We start from the raw sequence: 20,041 nt of genomic DNA on the forward strand, positions 1-20,041 counted from the left end.
TTGAAGAAGAATTCCCCCTTCCTCTGAATCTCAACATACTTGTCATTTTTGTCAAATCCAGTGCCAAGCAGCACCCATTGAGCTCCACAGGCTCTCGTCTATCTCTCTTTGTGTGTGTGTGTGTGTGTGTGTGTGTGTGTGTGTGTGTGTGTGTGTGTGTGTGTGTGTGTGTGTGTGTGTGTGTGTGTGTGTGTGTGTGTGTGTGTGTGTGTGTGTGTGTGTGTGTGTGTGTGTGTGTGTGTGTGTGTGTGTGTGTGTGTGTGTGTGTGTGTGTGTGTGTGTGTGTGTGTGTGTGTGTGTGTGTGTACAGAAAAGGCCTAGCTCTCCCCAGCTGGGGCGCTGCTAGTACCAGTCATACTGAACCATGACGCTGGAATGGAAAAAGCTCACTTGTGGCATCAACCAGCTCTCCATTTGTTCTGCTTGTTGAAGACAGCAATGGTGACCCCCCACTGAGGCAGGCTGTTTCATCATCCAACCCTCCCCCCCCCTAAAACCATCCCCCCATCTGACTCACTTGTTCCGTTGCTGTGTTAATCCACTTTTCCCACTTCCTCTCCTCCCATCCCTTCATCTCTCTCGCCCATTTCTGCTGAATTGTATCGCTCTATTGCCATGACCGTTTGTGAAAAAACTGCAACTGTGGAGCTGCACAGAACACACAAACGCTCCGTCACCGGCAAACAGGGGCTTAGGTATTGTAAGAGACGCCTAATTATTCAGCTTAGAATATATGCGTTCATGCTATTGTTCTTCATGGCACGTTGATTCCGTCACAAGTGAGATAAACACATGGATTCCTTGTGTTGAATAATCCCATAAATCTCCTTTATTCTTAATTTACAACAGGAGAGACTCCACAGCTGACTGGAGGTATTTGTGCAGATGTAGCTCTGTATATCTTCTCTCTTTCTTGTCTCTCTGTATCCATGCTCTCATTCTGTCGTACACCTGACTCTCCTGTGAACTTGTCATCTGCTCGGCACACAAAGCCCCACGTGGGATGGTGTGTGTGTGTGTGCCTTTGTGTGTTGTTTTTGTATTGCTTCAAAGAGGCTACCTGCTCCTATGAGGGTCTGCTGCGTCGGTGTGGGCGCTGCTCAGCCTCCTCTGTCTGTCTGTCTCTGCCTCTCTGTCGGCATCTGCTTCAAAGCGCTCCCTAAAATAGGGCTTTAATCATAGTTTGGTGTGTGAGTGGCTGGGCGGTTGGAAGCTATAAGCAGAGGCTGGGTGTATTTTTATAGAGAGAGAGAGAGAGAGAGAGAGAGAGAGAGAGAGAGAGAGAGAGAGAGAGAGAGAGAGAGAGAGAGGGACTCCAGACTCCAGAGGCTGATGGGACAGATCACAGAGAGCAGGCCCAGATCGAGACCTCTGCAGTGGGCCGTGAAGCAACAGGCGCTCTCCCCCTCCCCCTCATCTCCCTCCTCCTCCTCCTCCCCCTCCCCCTTCTCCTCCTCTTCACATTGGAGTTGTGTTTGCTCTGGCGCAGTTTGATTTAGGCTGGGCTGGATTGAGAATCTGTGTCGTGACCCTGAGATACTCTTCAGTGGTTCACTTTCAAGGACTCAGAGATGATATGTTGTCATTCTGCAGCATGTATGGTACACAGGAGAATATCAAACTTAAACAGTACATTCCTGCAATTCAGAAAACATCTTAGAACAAGAAAAAAAACATGATTTGAGTAGATACAGATTTGAAGTTATTGTAATAATTTGCCAGTACAGTGAGATATCAAAAATTATTATTCTGGAAATACGAAAAATAAATTCCTTAAATTAGAAAAGATATCCGAGTGTTAGAAAAGTGACTAATGTCTCATTATAAGAACAAATAAAAGTAAATTCTTCTTTTTTCATAGGTTTTTTCCGGATTTAAGTAAAACCATAACTTTATTTTGAATTAGGAAAGATTTCTGGCTGCTAAAAAAGAGAACAATGTCTTGAAATAAGCAGAAAAACTGTGATTTTAAGCACATTTATAAGCCAAATATACTCAAAACAAGCTGTCCTTGTTTAAATATTAATTAAATATTCATTTGTAACACTTTTAAGTGTAAACTGTACTTCCCTAGCCAATATTTATGGATTTATTCAACACAAGAAATTAATCTCTTTAACTCGTTTGTCACTGAATCAATATATCAGCAAGTGCACGGATGAAGGTATATTTTTTAAATGAAATAAATACCTGTCCATGTATGTCAGAGATATTACTTTGTACACTACAGCTCCACTTTTGTACATCTTGGCAATTTGTTATTGAATTGAACAGTTTGTACAGCGAGATGACGGGATGTGAGACTCGTGAACATGGACTCAGGCACATTATACCCTTATCATGGAGTTCCAGGAGCAAACAGCCACCAGTATTAATAGAGTTGTTGACTGCTTTGCAAATAATCACATGCTCTTACAGCTGGGTTTCATTCCTTCAGGCTGCCTTGGATTCCAGTTCATTTTTGCACATTATACAAGCTTCTCGCATAGCCTCAAAACGTGTTTATGACACTAAATCAATCATGTTCTGTCCTTCTCGCTGCATTTAAAGAAGCTAAACACACTCAATACACAAGCTGCTGAAATCATACCTGACTGTTCGCTTCCCTGGTGATATCTGTCGCTGTGTGTTTCGAGTCATTCATGCATATTAAGAAGATTAGAGTTTCTTGTTTCCAGCGATTCCAAACATTGTTATTTTTTTTAGTTTTCCCGGAACTTTTGAAGTCAACTTACACTATTCACAAAGACTATATTTCATTGTCTTTAGCCGCTTTCACACCAAGTATTTTTGCCGTACTAAATTTCCAGCACTTAGTACCCCCATGGAACTAAAGAGCCGATCGCGTTCAAACCGGATTAAGTAACCTGAGGGAAGATTACGCAAATGAAGCCACTGACGTCACTTCTTCTTCTGCTGCTGCTGAGACTCCCAGCAGCTTCTACTGAAGCCTTCCGAGTAAATCGCCAGAACGCCGACACCTCCTCATCACTCCACCGCTCCCATGTTTTATTTTGTGTTTTGTGTTTTATTCTCTCTCCATTGGTGCGCGGGGCTAATGCTAATGCTAATAATGCTAATGCCAGCAAATACAATGGCAGCTTCAAAAAACTTTTCAGAGTTTTACGGAGCGTGGTTTGAAAAGTGGTTGGGTTTCATACATATTTAAAAATATTATTTAAAACATATTATTACAAGGCTTGGTTCAATACTAGATTCCTATTGGTCAATAATCTGGTAACTTTGAAAAACACCATCTTCATTGTCTTTATTGTTAAAATAGTTCTTAATAAGACGTCATTTGAATAAAATACACATGGTTATGGATTCTGAGAGCAGAAGATCCCATATGGGCAAAACAGTATAACAAATAAACCATCCTCCATCCTACCTTTTTGTAACTACATGTTTTTCTTAATTGCCAGTCTCTTTAACACTAGAACCGCCAGAGGTCGCTGTATACCTAAAACCGCCAACGGGTCAAATTTACCCGCTATTGATTTTCAAGGTAAAATGTTCTTTTGTTTATCATACAGAACAGTGAGTTTTGATCGCACAGGGATGAAACTTATACCAATAGCATCTGTGGAATCTCAGCTTTTCATAGGATATAGTTTGTGGAGATAGCATGAAGTATAAAATATCGCTACCAGTGCTGATTTAAACGCTTGGTGTTAGACTTGTGTTTTGTTTAGGTAGAAATCTATCTATCGATCTATCTATAACTATCTATCTGCCTATCCCTCTCTCTCTCTCTATCTATCTATCTATCGATCTATCTATCTATAACTATGTATCTATCTATCTCTCTCTCAATCTATAAGGAACCGTACCGGGAGACTTTAATATTTTATTGAAAAAAAGTTACATAGGCTCCAATCAAAAAACAGCTGCGGGTAAAATGTACCCGTTGGCGGTTGTAGTGTTAACTACATATTGTATATATTATTTTCTACCCTACACAATCCTCCACTCACATCCAAAGCCTGTCTCTGTGTCTGTGTTACCCTCTTGTATCTCAGTCAGTGAAGAGGTGTTGTAGTGCCGCCATTTCTGATCGTTTCTGTTTCAGTGGCTGTGACCTCGCTCAGGCCCTCTGAGTTTTACATCTTTTCCCTCCTCCCTTTCTCTCCATGCTTTCTATTTGCCCTGTTGTTTGTACTTCTCATCTGCTTGACTCATTACGTCTCTGCTTATGTTCTCTCTTTTCTTCTGCTCCCAAACTGTTGTCTATAAGCATCAAAGGCCTTGTAATTTAGCTCAAACTGCCGTCACACACACACACACACACACACACACACACACACGCACACACACACACACACACACACACACACACACACACACACACACACACACACACACACACACACACACACACACACACACACACACACACACACACACACACACACACACACACACACACACACACACTCAGAAGGTCCTTGAATTGATGGAAAACAACTCCAGTTTAAACGTTTTTCAAATGTCTGACATGTGCTAAATACAGAGCTGATGTTTTTCAGAACACAGTGGAACGACAAGGTTTTCTGTGTGCTGCATATTTACTAAAAGTCTAATAAATATGCTTCAATTCTGCTTTACAGTTCATGGCTCTTGTTATTTATTTTTAATTTGGTTATTATTAGACAGGCTGTTAGCCTTCAGTGTTTGTAGCTACTCCTACAAATATTAATGCACCATAAGTTCTGTATATCCAACAAAATAAATGTATATGTTATCCACAATATTGTGAACAGGGAATTATAAAGATTCCACATTGAAAGGAGGTTGAGTGGATCTTAAAACAGCAGACTCCTTCTGGCTGGCTAAGCCTTTGCAGACCATCAACAATCTATATAACACACTGCAGGAAAGGTATATCCCCATGAAGCATAATAGGGCCCCAAGGGACTGACTCTTACTTGGTAATTTAGTTCTCCTGGCGCTCGACGCTCCACAGCTGTACAAACGTCTAAAGTCAAATTTATCTCAACTCTGCAGATGGAGTTAATAAACATACATTTGGACTCGCACTGTCTATCAAAAAGAACACTTGTTCACTTGCACATACATAGTCATGAACCACAGGTGTGTATGGTCTTGTGTCTATAATAGGGAAACCCACACTTAGGTCACACACACACACACACACACACACACACACACACACACACACACACACACACACACACACACACACACACACACACACACACACACACTCTCTCTCTGCAGGTGGCCTCAGGGCTGCCACAGTGTGGTGGCAGATGGTAAGTCCTGGTGCCGTATTGCCTCTTGATGAGAGAGCCGCTGATCACTTCAAACAAGCCACTGGTAGAGAAACTTTCCCTCTGTTGGTGAGAGATGTTTGAGTCTCTGAGCAGGTACCCTGGAGAGCCATTCAGGACTGTGTGTGTGTGCAAATGCAATGTGTCTTTTAGCTTACCCATAAACTTGTGTATTCTGCGTGTTCAGACGTGCACCGATTTGTGTGTAGCCAAGTACCTCAGCACGGTGTGTGTGTGTGTGTGTGTGTGTGTGTGTGTGTGTGTGTGTGTGTGTGTGTGTGTGTGTGTGTGTGTGTGTGTGTGTGTGTGTGTGTGTGTGTGTGTGTGTGTGTGTGTGTGTGTGTGTGTGTGTGTGTGTGTGTGTGTGTGTGTGTGTGTGTGTGTGTGTGTGTGTGTGTGGGAGAGCTCTGGAGTATTCTTGCCCGGTTGTGTGGAACACAGCAGATGTGCTCACTTCTCCCCTGGGGACGCCGTCTCTCTCTCTCTCTCTCTCTCTCTCTCTCTCTCTCTCTCTCTCTCTCTCTCTCTCTCTCTCTCTCTCTCTCTCATCAAGCTCCCTCATCCGTGCAAACCCTCCGATGTTTATACACGGCTGCTCCTCACATAATAAGCTGACTATCTCAGTACTCTTCCCCTTTCCTTCCTTCCTTCCTTTGCTTACTTATTCCCTCCTCTCCTCTAGGTCTCTCCTTACAGTCTTCTGTACATCTCACTGCATAACACATTTCACTGACTGTGATTTGATTTTGCTGGATGTAACACATTCAAAAACATGTAAGTCCTCCATTGGAGTGCTTTGTTTACTTAATAATGCACATCACTATGTACTTAGCATGTGTGTTTCGATTGGCTAGTGCTTAGAAATACGCATATTGTTTTTATATGATTTGTATACAGCTCTATAAATGTTATCTGAGTGCTGTTGGTCATAGCTGATAAGTTTCGCAGTTAGGCTCAACTTGCTAAATGTGAAATAGAAAGCTTAATTTACATACCCAGTCGGTTTGGTAGTCTGGCGGACAGAACATTGAATTATAACTATTCAATAAAAGAAATAGGATAAACAAATAAAACCTTAATTTGTTGCCTTGGCTTTTGGAAATTAGCTGCATAATATCTCCCCAATGTTTTTGTTTGTCTTGATGCTAGCGCCATCTTTGGTCTAAAAATGTCAGGTGAGGGATGTTTTGAAATCCATGATGGTATTTTGTATAAGGAATAAATGGCATCACATTGTTTGAAAAAGGAGTTGAAAGCAAATGCAAAAAGCTTTCAAGATGTGCTTTAGGTTGAATGACTTTAATTAAGTTTCAGTAACAAGCTCACTTTATACCCTGCTTTTCATGTATCTCTCGTAAAGACACACACACACACACACACACACACACACACACACACACACACACACACACACACACACACACACACACACACACACACACACGCACACACACACACACAGCTCCTTCATTGAGCCTGCTCGATGTATATAAGTCTACTTAGTCCCAACTAGGCCACAGCATCACATGAGCACTTAGTCACACCATAAATCACCGGTTCCTGCCGATCCCTCCCCGGATTTCTGCTGCTATTTTCAGTCAGGGAAACGGCAAAGAAATGGAAATATTCAGGCTTTAGAAAAAACAAAAAAGGGAATATTCTTATGCAGTTATGAGATCGCATTATGTGCCGTTGTCTCCTCGGCCCAGATAAAGAAAGAAAGAGGGAAGAAGAGGAGAGGGAGAACTACACTACAAGTGTGGATAATGAAAACTAAACACCATCAGTTTCTCTGTCTCCTTTCTCGTCTGCTCCGCTCCGCGAGCTGTCTGTATGCTAGTCAGGGGATTTGAACTGTGTGCGTGTGTGTGTGTGTGTGTGTGTGTGTGTGTGTGTGTGTGTGTGTGTGTGTGTGTGTGTGTGTGTGTGTGTGCGTGCGTGCGTGCGTGCGTGCGTGATTGGGCGCCCTGCATTCGTGTGTGTGTGTGATTGAATAGCTCAGTGGGTGCATCTTTTAAAAATGTGAAAAGTCAACTCTGGTTTTTCCACAAGCCCTGCAGATTGGAGCGTGGAGGGAAAACATTTTGATCATCTTTTTCCAGATTGTTCGTGTCGCTCTGCAAGCTTCAAAATAAGAAAAACAACCCAATAAAAACACGGGCTCTCCCTCAACAAGTGAGACAAACCCAATATCAATCACATGGACTCAGCTGTTTGATCACAGGATCAATAACTGGGTTTACAAGGAGGCTAATATTCTTTTAACAGTGTGAGTGATGACCAATCAGAGTAAAAAGCCTCATTTAGGCTTTTATTAAAATGCAATCTATACCAGGATGTGCAGCACAGATTCAAAAAATCACACCAGCAGATTTAAACCATTCATGAGCTTTCTTACGCATGCTGTCCACGTCGCATCTCATTTTCCATTTGCAATAAGGTCAGCCTCTAAATCCCTGTATTGTTGTGCAGCCTGTACAGCCCAGATTGAGCTGCTCTCCTCTTAATGATGCATGTAGGAGTCCTTTAACAATCTCCAGTCCAATTAAGGCAAAACACAATTTAGGCTGTTATCCGAAACAGGATTTTCTTAATTCAAAAATTACCATTCTTAATTGGATTTCTATCGAAGAAGTGTACGAAAACAAACTCTCGGCTCTATGAAAAACCTAATTCTAAGACTCAAAGCACTTGCCGATCGAAGCCGTTAGTTTGCTTTATTATTTAAAAGATTGTGATTGTGCAGATGCTGGATTATGCCTCCATCTGTATTCATCAATAACCTTTAAAACTCCAGATTCTGCCTTCCCTCTGCAGTTAGATTTTTAAAAGTGTCTGTTTCTGCACACGTCACTGCACTGCTCATCAAAACAAGGGCTGGGAGGGCAAGTGCGATATTGCTTTCTTGTTTATTTGCACAGCTTTTTTTGTAAATAGACGACATCCTTATCTCCCTTCTGACATGCAGATCTGGAACATTTCAGCCCGCCTTCTTCTGCAGGTTGTTAGAGTAAACACGGAGCTTGGGAAGCTTTCTGTTCTGCAGGAATCATTAAATAACATCTTGAAGCTGTACCGTGGGCAGTCTCAACAAACTCATTAAGACATAATTAGTTTGAAAAAGTGCTGTTTTTTTTTAAACTTCAGTCACGTTGTGTTGACAGCTTCATTATTTGTTGTTTTGTTTCTTATCGAGTATAAAATGTCAATTATTGAACAAGATGTTACTTTACTGTGGTGGTCAAACCTATATCAGCAGACGTGTTAATTGGCTCAAACTTAATATGTTTGCCACTTAAACTGATGTAGTTAGTTTACCATCTGCAAAAATAGATACATAAAGCTAGAGTGGCTTGCTTGCAAAAACGTCAACGTGCATTAACCCTCCTGTTGTCTTCAGGTCAAAGCTGAGCGATTTACTACTTTCATCAATCATAACTATTTTTGTTTTACATTCGATTTCATGATATCCTTCACAGTAGACATTTGAACATATCAAATTGCTGATCACCACTTTCATTGAATTTTGGATGATTTAGTCATACCCATGGTGTTCCCGGTCAAAAATGACCGCCATAAAGAAAAGGAATTAGTAACCATCCGGATCAGATAAAACACACACACACACACACACACACACACACACACACACACACACACACACACACACACACACACACACACACACACACACACACACACACACACACTCTAGATGTGTTCCCCCCTTATGTGCCCATCCCCCCACATGGATCACACCTGGCACACACAATACATGTTCAGTGTCTGTTCTTTGTATATTGACTGCAGTTGTTCATGTATACCAGTAGTCTGATACAATACTTACAGTTTGAAAGGGTGTTAAATGAAATGTGGTAATGATTAATGGTTTTTGTGTTAATGTAATAGCAGTTAAAACAGGACCGGTCAAATTTGACCGCGAACACCAAGGTAAGGGGGAGGGGGGAACGAAGGCAATAGGAGGGTTAACTGATTTGTTTAGCCACATGGGGGCAGTGCCACAAGTTGTAAACATTCAAATGTTTCATCATTAGCATTTCCTTTCACTCTTGTGTCTGCCCACCTGGCTAATATACATCAATTCCATCAATTGTTTTTCTCTCAACCAACTCCTGGAGGAGCTATCTTGCGTTTTATCTCCTAAATGCTTTATTCACAAGCTAGCTGCTGGTTCTCCTGTTCAGCTTTGTAGTCCAGAGCAGGTGCATGGGGTTTATTTTAAAGCTTTTCCATTGAAAAATACATGTGGCTTGTTGAAAGGACGCTGATGAGAGCGTTTAGACTGAACAAAAATGGCATAATTGTGTTTAAAAAAAAATGCTAAGCTGAGGAGAACAGTTTATGCATAATGCCCATAATGCCTCATTTCCATATTTAAACATTTCATTTCAGATATTTTTACAGTCCGTTTTTCTGGTATATTTGACAGGTTGTTTTGAAGTTTCTCACCAATGTTGGATTACTGTAAATGGTGTTAGATTGGAGCTCTCACAAGTAGTGGGTCTGAAAGCAGTTTACGACGACACACTGATCCCAATAAAGTAAATAAATGTGTGTGTGTGATGACTGTGTACAGAGCGAGCAGAATGGATGACATCAAGCTAAAGGTGGCAGCGGTGGAGTGGGCGAGGCTCGCTGGTGCGAATAAGCCGAGACGTCAACCAATGTGTGAAATGTTCTTCTCAGCTTTGATTCTGTCATCTGTCAACAGATCAGTGGGAAGGAACCCTAGATACTTTGCAGCGAGTGTATAATCAGTGATGTGACGATGCCTGTGTGTGTGTTTCCTCCAGATGTGTTGGACAGCATGGCGAGGTTCAGCGTTCAGGGAGTGTTCAACTACAGCATGCTGACGCTGTCTGACCACGAGAGGGTTTTATACGTCGGAGCACGGGAGACCTTGTTCGCCCTCGACCCGAACAACATCAACAAACAGCTGCGGCCTCAGGTAACACACTCACATTTCATTTATTGTTTCTACCTTTTCTTTTTTTATTGACCTGGTTTTTTTCCCTATATTTAGTTTGTTCAACACTTGTTTCTTTAAAGCCACAGTCAACTTTATTGTCAATATTTCAGTTTGTGTGTACAGACAGAGAGATCGAAATACCGTTTCCCACAATCCCGAATACAAATATATAAAAAAATATGTATACAATATGTATATCCTATATATACACGATCAACAGACACATTTATACATGCGCACACATTAAGATAAAAGCACAACAATCAATATATACAAAATACAGGCAGTATAAGTAAAACAAAACATGGAAACATGCCTCATTGATTCCTTAAATCTGAAATAATTTCTTATTATTTTATACATAAGAAAAGTAAAATAATTCAAAAAATCTAATACATTTAAAATACATTTAAAGTACATTTATAGATACATTTAAATAAAAAACAAATATATAAAATAGGGAGAAATAATAATAATAAAAAATATAAAAGTAAAAGAAAAAGGATAAACACATAATTACTTTTAAAAAATGACTCTTTAATTTTAGGGCTGCAGAATTAATGAAAATCTTATCAAAACTTCAATATGGACAATTGCAATATACAAATACACCGTTTTCTGTTAAGGTCAAATAGGTCAAAATATCATTTCAAATGAAGTATTGTGGTGCTGCCGTTAAACTATTCTACAGGCTTAATAAAACATTTGTATATAATATATGATTAAACGATAATGGGAATAATGTTTCAAGAATGGTCCTTCCCTCAAATCGTATCACATTTGCAAAATAATCGCAGATTATTATATCTTACTCCAAATTGTACAGCCTTGATTAATTGGGTTTACTAAAGTTCAGGAAGAAATGGAGGCACTTCCTCTAAACACTGACTGTCACTGCAAACGCGCACACAATCTGAAAGGCTGTGGTAGATATATGAGAAATGAAAATGATAACACATACGATTTAATATCACAGAGCGTCATGATGGACAGTCTGGGGACAAAAAAGCATCGTCTCCTCCACGGAGCACTGCGGAGATAAACACACATTTCAAATATTTCATTTAAATACACCGAATTCAATTATGATATTAACAGTGATATCATTATTATGGGAACGTTTCAGCTATGCAGGAAAAATGAATTGCTTCTGCCACACTTGGTCTTTACTGCCTTTTACGTCGCCGAATGACCTTACTTTTAGAGATGCCAGCGATTATTCGATTTTTCGAATATTCGTTACAGTCTCCATAATCGAAAATTATTTTCAAAATTTGATTTGATTTATATGTTCAAATCTTTTTTTTCCTGGCTTAGTTTCAACCAAAATATAGACTAATGCTAATAATAGTAATAGTATTAATAATTGTAAATGGCCATTGGTCACACCACCAGTTTGTTTTACTGTAAACTTGGAGGAAGCAGAGTGCAGGCTGCTGCTGCCTTCTGCAGCCTGCTACACACCGACCCCGCCCCCCCCCTCTCCATCACACGTGCGATTGATTTATTGGCGATATACAGAACAGTGAGAACAACACAACTAAAGATGAACAACGCGGTACGTTCAAAGAAGAGAGTACTTCGAGAGTACTTCGAACTGACAAGTGCAAATTAAGTAAAAAATAAATAAATAAAGTTCTCTCCCGGGAGGGGGGCGAATAATCGATTAATATTCGCCAGGTCTGTCCGATTTTCGAATTCAATCATGGTCAGTTTCTGGCATCCCTACTTACTTCATTCTAATGTTAGGTGTCAGTTCTTAACCCAAGGACATTTGAGAAAACACACACAAAAACTGTTTGTGGCGAACAATGGAAGACGAGTAACAGAGCCGTAATAAAGTCGCCCGAGTCACACCAGTTGTTTGGTCTTTTATTAGTCTGGCCTGAGCTTCTTTTATTAAATCTTCAGTCCTTGAAAAAGCTTATAATGGATATCTTTCAAGCGGTAATGCCTTTTCAAAATGTGCTAAAGTGCAATCCCTAAAGGGTCAGAAGAATAATAAAATGTTTTGACTGCCGTCAGCTAAGAGCTCTCAATGTCATCCTTTCCAGAGCACAGAAACTGCTTTCTCTTGAATCAAATAATTTGATGTAAAAAAGGGAAAGTTAAAAACAAACCTTGAATCAAAGTATTAAAGCATTTTTCTCAAACTCAGTATCAGTAACCCTGAAACAAAATACAGTCAACAAGTCAAAAACGAAATATGTTTCAAGATTGTTAAAAGTGTACCTGAAGAGGAAGAGACCTTTATGAAGACACTTCCCTTTACCTTATTGAAAAGGTTAGCCATTCGTTAGCTTGTCTCTTAAAATACTTTAGTGTCGATTAGAGACTTTAAATCAATGATTATAACTTGTGGACTGAATTTGCAGTTATATGATGAAAGTCAGTACAGGTCCCGCTGATGCTTAACATTTTTTTAAAGGCATCAAATTCATTAAAAAATAAGGCCGTAATTGTTGTTAAAATGTCTTAAATCAACTTCCAAAATGCTAGTACCTGCAAAATAGAAGTTTGTGAATATTTTGTGTGACATTACATTAATTTATTTTTGAATAATATCTCTTTTTCAGACAATATCTTGCTGCAATGTAGCAAATGTCTCTTGCATTAAACATGTTAATGTCATGCAGCTCAGGGTAGCAGTAACATTGTATTTATTGTCCTGTATTTCATTTCAAGTGGCGTGCATTTTTTTTAAACAATGGTAAATCTAACCTGTCTGAAGGACGTCTCTTTTAATCTCCATTGTGATTATTTATTACCCATGGTATAAACTATTGATGTATCATTATGTGCAGTGTTTTGGATTTATATAATAACCTTTAACGGCATTTTCTCAGTTTGTGTCCACACATTACATACTTCATCTCTAAGCCATTAAACATGCATATGATCCAGAGTAGCTGCAAAAACAAGGTCTTAAAATGAAATGACTCATCGTTAATCAGGGAATGGATTTTATATGATCTCATGAGTTCAGATGTCTTCTAACACGTTATTACTTTATTTTAAGTTATGTATGTTATCTCCTACTAAAAGCCTTCTACAGTAATAATAATAATAATAATAATAATTATAATTATATATAATTAATAATATTAATAATAATAAATAACAATTAATTAATAATAAATAAATTAACAATTAATTAATCATTTAAAGGTCCCATGTCATGCTTTTCCGGTTATTACCCGTCCCCTTGTGTGTTATGAAGGTTTTTCTGCATGTAAACGGTCTGCAGAGTCAAAACCCTCAAAGTACACCCTGTAGCGAGTAAAACTCTAACACAGAAAATACCTCCCCAAAACGCCTCGTTGGTGAAACGTCATCATGACGTCATCATCCATTTGAGTCTTCCGGGTACGTGCTTACGAAAGCACGTACCCGAAACTAAATGGGCCAATCCGTGGAGCCGTTACGTTACGTTCGCGGAGCCGTTACGTTAAGCCCCCGCTGATTGGTCCAAATTGACCAATCCACACACACACTCAGTGCATGCAGCCCTGCTGATTTCTGCTCCCTGCTGCAGGCTGATAACAGACAGTTGGGATCGCGCGAAATTCTCTCTGCAGACCCATTCTCACAGCGTTTATCAACCTATAAACCTTTTTCTTACTCAATATCAAGCCACACTTATTGTTTTTATTTCGGCTGTGACCTTGTGTGTGCTCAGGATGAGTTTGGCTGTGTTTGGCTGTGTATCGCTAAACAAGGAAATCACGGAGGGGGGGGGGGGGGGGGGGGGGGGAGCTGCAGCGAGCTTTTTAGTGGAAAAAGTGAATACTGCTGAATACACATACTTTACAGAGATACTGTATGCGAAACCAATGTGAGTTTGGAAAATTGCAGTCTTTTTCTATTTTAGTATACCTCAACAATGGAATTATGATCAGTGGAAATGGCCATGACATGTGACCTTTTTAACGTCGCTGGTACACACGCACACACACACACACACACACACACACACACACACACACACACACACACACACACACACACACACACACACGCACACACACACGCGCGCGCGCGCACACGCACACACACACACACACACACACACGCGCGCGCACACACACACACACACACACACACACACACACACACACACACACACACACAGGCCAACATCACCGGCCCTGTTTCTCACACGTTACGATGCACTCATTCAATCATATGTATTACTGTTTTAATCTGTGTATCTTCTTATGTCCCTCCGTGGCAACCCTATTTGTTTAACAGCCCTCTATAAATACCCTTCACTTGACCTGATACACACATTTTTACACACACACACACGCAGAGATGATAAAGCCTCCGAGACTCAATCTGGTTTTGCTTTGCTCCCTTTATAATTGGTCCATATTGCAATCAATACAATTACAGTTGTCCAATGAAGGTGTGAGCGGCCTGCAGCAGGGAGGGAATTGTTATCTGATGTAGAGCCTTAATGAGCAGTTTTAACACGCACGCACACACACACACACACACACACACACACACACACACACACACACACACACACGCACACACACACGCACACACACACACACACACACACACACACACACACACGCACACCCACACACACACAGCTGATTCAGTGAGTGTAATGCGTCTTACAGTGATAATAAGGCCACCTGTTGTCAGCCTCCAGTGTGCCGCGTATAGAGAAAAGAGCCGATGCAGAAACATGACAGGACCGAGCAAAGATGAGGGAATATCCATCCTTTCTGTCACTCTCCCCACTCCTCACCCTTCCTCCCTTTATTTCCTCCCTGCTGTCTTCCTTCATTACCTTCAGGTCCGACTTTCTTCCCATTTTCTGGGGATTTTTCACTGTTTTAAAGACACTTCTTTTTCCGTTGAGACTTTTGGTGTCTGAAGCTCTTCCTCCTAGATTATTTAGTTACTTTCTTTCCCATGATGATTGTTTTTCATTCTTTCACTTATTAGCTTTGTTCAGTCGTCCCGTGTGGTATACCTCAGACACCGCTGATCAAATTTTGACTAAATTTGCGACGGTAATTCACCTTCCTTCAGCATTTTAAAAACTACTAAATGCTGGAAATGTTGTTCTAATTTGGTTGACATTATTCTGCTCTCAATGCTGGAAGAAGTACTTCAGTAAAACTTGTCATACCATAGTGTAGAAATAATGTAACTTAAAGGGGCCCTGTTATGCTTTTTGGTTTGTCCCTTCCCTGTAGTGTGGTATATAGTTTTGTGTGCATGTAAAAGGCCTGCCAAGGCTCAAATCCTACGTTTTTTGTATGTATTTGTTATTATTGATGCATAATGACAATATGTTATTGTTTGCAGCAGCTAGTGAAGATGGACCTAGTTTATTTAATGTACATACTGCTGTGTAGCTCGTGAATTGACTATGTATAACTTAAGTCAAATGTATGTGTTGATTATAACACATTATAACACACGGCTGTGGCTCAGTGGTTAGTGTGCTGGACTTCGAATCAGGGGGTAGCAAGTTTGAGTCCCACTGCAGTCAGCATGTTGTTGTGTCCCTGAGACACTTCACCCCAAATTGCTCCTGTGGGGATTGCCCACAGTGTTGAGTATGTAAGTCGCTTTGAGCAAATGACATGTAATGTTATGTAATGTATACTAATAATGTAATCTCAATAATCAAATTTGCGATAAGTTGAAAAATAAATGCGGTGAAGTAAAAACTACAATATTCTACCCAAGAGATATACAGGAGTAGAAGTATAAAGTAGCATCAAATGAAATACTCAAGCGCAGTAAAACAACCTGTTTTAAGTGTACTAGAGTACATTTCCACCACTGCTTGCTCTATTCATTAGTTTTTCGGGTCCATCTGTACAATTTGAACCAGCACTTGTGAAACAGTGTTATTTTTGTACTCATTAGCTAATGGACTGAGCGTGGACTGCGTTACTTGCACCAACACTAAAGGAGAAAACACATCGGCCTTTTAAATGCGGAAACAAGTATAGCCACGTTACAGCGCTCCTCGCAAAATAAAGGTTGTTGCTTCATCCGTTAGACTTTATTTTTAACTCAACCCTACAATCCTATTCCTCACAAAGACTCTAAGATGTTTCTATAGACACTAATGGGGGTAAAGGCTATTTGTGTGTAGTGTGAGGTACAGGATATTCATGGCATTGTCCCGTTATGCCTTATAGACATGAATCCGGCGACTGCCAGGTTTTTTTTATTACATTACTGATCTGTGTGGAGCAAATGAAGAGTGCATTTCTTCATTAGACACCGACTTGTGACGAATGAGAATCCCTTGGTAACAAATTAGAAGTCACAAAAAAAACTTCTGGTGTTGCTAGGCTTCATTTTATCCTGTCTCTCTCTAAAAACTCCAGTGCATTTGTTAAAACTACACATCCTACAGGTAATCTGTCATCGTAATCATTAATTCAGTTATTAAATATTAACGTATAACTTTATTATGTCTACTGTGAGAATGAAATGGGGACATTCAGAGGTTTGACTTGCCCCTGAAATATTAGCATAATAAAAGGTATTATAATATATGACGGTTAGTATTATCAACTTTATCTACCACCGCAGTATATGGCAATGACCCTTTGTTTGATTGCTGTTGGTTTAAGCGCAGCCAAGTAAATGTGCGGCGGCTCTCTGCCTATAATGACCAGTGTAATTATTGCTAATGGTGTGGAAACCTCTCAGTAAACACACTTCATATTTTGGACCTCAATGCAGGGAGCAAAGTTCAGCCATGTGTCAAACGGCCATTCAAAAAAGCATCAGCTACTGGAAAGCACTAAAAGCAAAGGTTAAGGAAAGTATGGACAGAAGGTTTTTTTTTTAAATGTGTTTCCTCTGTAGGCTACTACATGTTTGAACAGAAATGCAGCTATTTACTTATCTGTGTCTGTAGTACGGAAGCCCTGAATGGCCACGGTTCAATCATATTTCCTCTGTTTCCCTGTGAAATAAAGTTACTTCTATTTGTTTTCTCAAGATCTAGAGTTATTTATGTCATTAGGCATTTTCACGCCAAGTACTTTGCCGTACTTAGTTCATCAGAACTCTTTAGTTCAGATCGCGTTCACACCGGAATACATCTCTGAGGGAGGATTAGACAAATGAAGCCGCTGACGTCACTTCTTCTTCTTCTTCTGCTTTGGGTTTACTGGCAGGCCGCAAACAACTTCACTGCGTATACTGCCGCACGAAGTCCCCGGCCGGAAGTCCCCGGAGTTGGGACTGGCTTCAGTAGAAGCTGCTGGGACTCCCAGCAGCTTCTACTGAAGCCTTCCGAGTAAATCGCCAGAACGCCGACACCTCCTCATCTCCACCGCTCCCATGTTTTTTTTTGTGTAGCGATAAGTTAGTCTCTCTCCCTTGGTGCGCTGGGCTAATGCTAATGCTAATAATGCTAATGCTAGGATAATAAAATGGCTGCTTCACAAAACCTTTCGGAGTTTTATGGGGCGTGGTTTGCAATTCGTCCAGCCAATCAGACATGGGAACCTTTTTCTCCCAGGAAAGTACCTGCTCTCTAGCAAAGGGGTGAAAAGGTTTGCAAAAAAAAGTTCTAGTTCCAGATCTTTTTGGTGTGAACGCAAAATCCCAGGGACTATCGGAACTATGGGAAAAGTACTCCGGTGTGAAAGCGCCTATTCTCTCCAAATAACAAATGTCCTGAGAGCTCTAGTAGAGAAACTTTCTCGGGATAATGACTTAACTTCAAAGCCACGAGTAAACAATGATTTATAAATCAAACTAATTTGTAATGTTAGTGGTGATAACATTAATAACTTTCATGGGCAAAGGGTGGTTATAGATGTGCGAAACATGACCTTTAAGAGCCACCGTACTTAAAGTCAAGGTGGATTTCACTTGAAGTCAGGAGGATTTTATAAGTTTTCTTGAGATCGGGAGTTATAAATGTTTTCATCTCCAATTAACAATCGCTTGAGAGATCGGGGTAGAGTCTTTTTCTCGGGATCCTGACATATTAAATAAAAGATCATGAGGAAACTATGATTCATAAATAAAACGTTATGGATCTTGGCCAATATGCCGTTATTTTGGGGAAACAACATTTGTAATTTGAGAGGAAGACATAAACAGCTTGTGATCTCAATTGTTATTTGTTATCATAGGAAAACAGTGGTAATGAAAATACTTTTAACCATGGCTTTGGTTCAAGGTGAAGAATAAGCTTGTCCTCCAATTAATTAAAAAAACATTGTATCTCCATTTTGTGCATCAAATCGAGTCGATCTGCTCTAATTAAGGTTCATTAATGTGCTGTTTTCCCTTGGTCATCGGCCAACCTAGGAAGATTGTGTGGTTAATTTAGAAAATGATAAATAGGCAAAAGGCAGACAGCACCCTCCCTGTAGACGACATGTTCCTCATCACATCTGTGTCTTTCTTTCTTCAGATCGAGTGGCCGGCTCCGCAGGATAAGAAGAGGGAGTGTGTGGCCAAGGGGAAGAACAACCAGGTAACACGCATCCTGTGGGGATTACCTGCTTTTCTCAAGGCCACGTGGCAGGAGGTTATATATATAGTATATATATACACTTCACTTTGCTCCATTACATTTTGTCAAGTCAGTCTAAGGGGTTTCTAACTGGAAGGCTTCCAGTCATTACATTAGCTCACAGCGTCTTCCAGGCAGCATCAGCAACTTTTGGAGGTGGGCCGATCCGGGAAGTGTTTTGTCTCGAGCAACAAAAAGAGAGGGGAAAGTCCCGCAGCAGAGAGAGTCTGATAAGTGATACGCATGCTGAGGCTTCACATTTAGCACACAGACATGAGAGTGGCTTCTCATCTGACTCTCAGCAGGAAAACTATTCCTTTTGAAATATTCATTAGCTTCTCGTAATGAAAAGAAGACTTCATCAGATAAAACATTTCTGAGGATCTACTTTTTCCAAATTTGAAATGATGATATTCAATAGAGGAGTAGCTCTCTGTAGTTCAGTATTAACTCTCACCATCAGTTGTGATCAGAGTTGGTCGGGTTACTTTCAAATGTAATCTGTTAGAATTACTCATTATCTCTAAATAGACACCATTTCATCAGTAACCTCTTATTCATCTCATTATATATTTTTTTTCATTTTTTCATTTTATTCTCTGTCAAAGCGTCTTTGAGTTTTTAGAAAAGCGCTATATAACTGTTGTGTATTATTATTATTATTATTAATAATCCAACCTGAATACTTTCCATTACTTTGGGATTATTGCAATATCAAATGCAATGTGAATAAATACAAGAGAAAATAAATATCACTAGGAGTTTTTTTTTAATCCATTATGTAAGAAAACAGAACAATAAAAGAAGACACCGAGATATTTAGGATCAAAAATGATGTTATGTATCGGAAAAGCTGCCTTTCATGAAGCATATTCAGCCTACACACCAACAATGAAACACATGAGCACAGTTTAAAAAAGCAGAAATAAAATCTGAGCTGACAGATAATGCTCCGTTTTAATTTAATACAAACAGGTAAGCACACACACACCATTTTTTGAACATATAGGTTCACCTGCTGAATTAAAAACAGAACAAATGAAGCAAAGAAAGTGAAAACCATGAAGCAGGTTAAGGCAGTAGAAGTATACACTTAAAGTCTACAGAACAGTACAGCTTACAGAGAAGAGATACCATCTGAACATACACATGTTCTCTTAGTCGTATACTAACATTGTTATCCTGCTATTTACCCCCAAGTTTTAGAAATGTACCAGTAATCTGATTACA

General features: G+C 40.0%; 1 protein-coding gene across 1 annotated transcript in view; it reads left to right on the forward strand.

Moving 5' to 3' along the window:
* sema4c (sema domain, immunoglobulin domain (Ig), transmembrane domain (TM) and short cytoplasmic domain, (semaphorin) 4C) overlaps positions 1-20,041 on the forward strand; it is a 113,325-nt gene that overhangs the window by 62,095 nt on the left and 31,189 nt on the right. Inside the window, exons 4-5 of the mRNA XM_079690790.1 lie at positions 10,109-10,263; positions 18,710-18,772. Of these exons, the coding sequence (XP_079546916.1) occupies positions 10,109-10,263; positions 18,710-18,772 (218 nt within the window). The remainder of the gene's footprint in view (positions 1-10,108; positions 10,264-18,709; positions 18,773-20,041) is intronic.

Source organism: Notothenia rossii (genome assembly GCF_949606895.1).
Source record: "Notothenia rossii genome assembly, chromosome: 6".
Classification (NCBI taxonomy): Eukaryota; Metazoa; Chordata; class Actinopteri; order Perciformes; family Nototheniidae; genus Notothenia; species Notothenia rossii.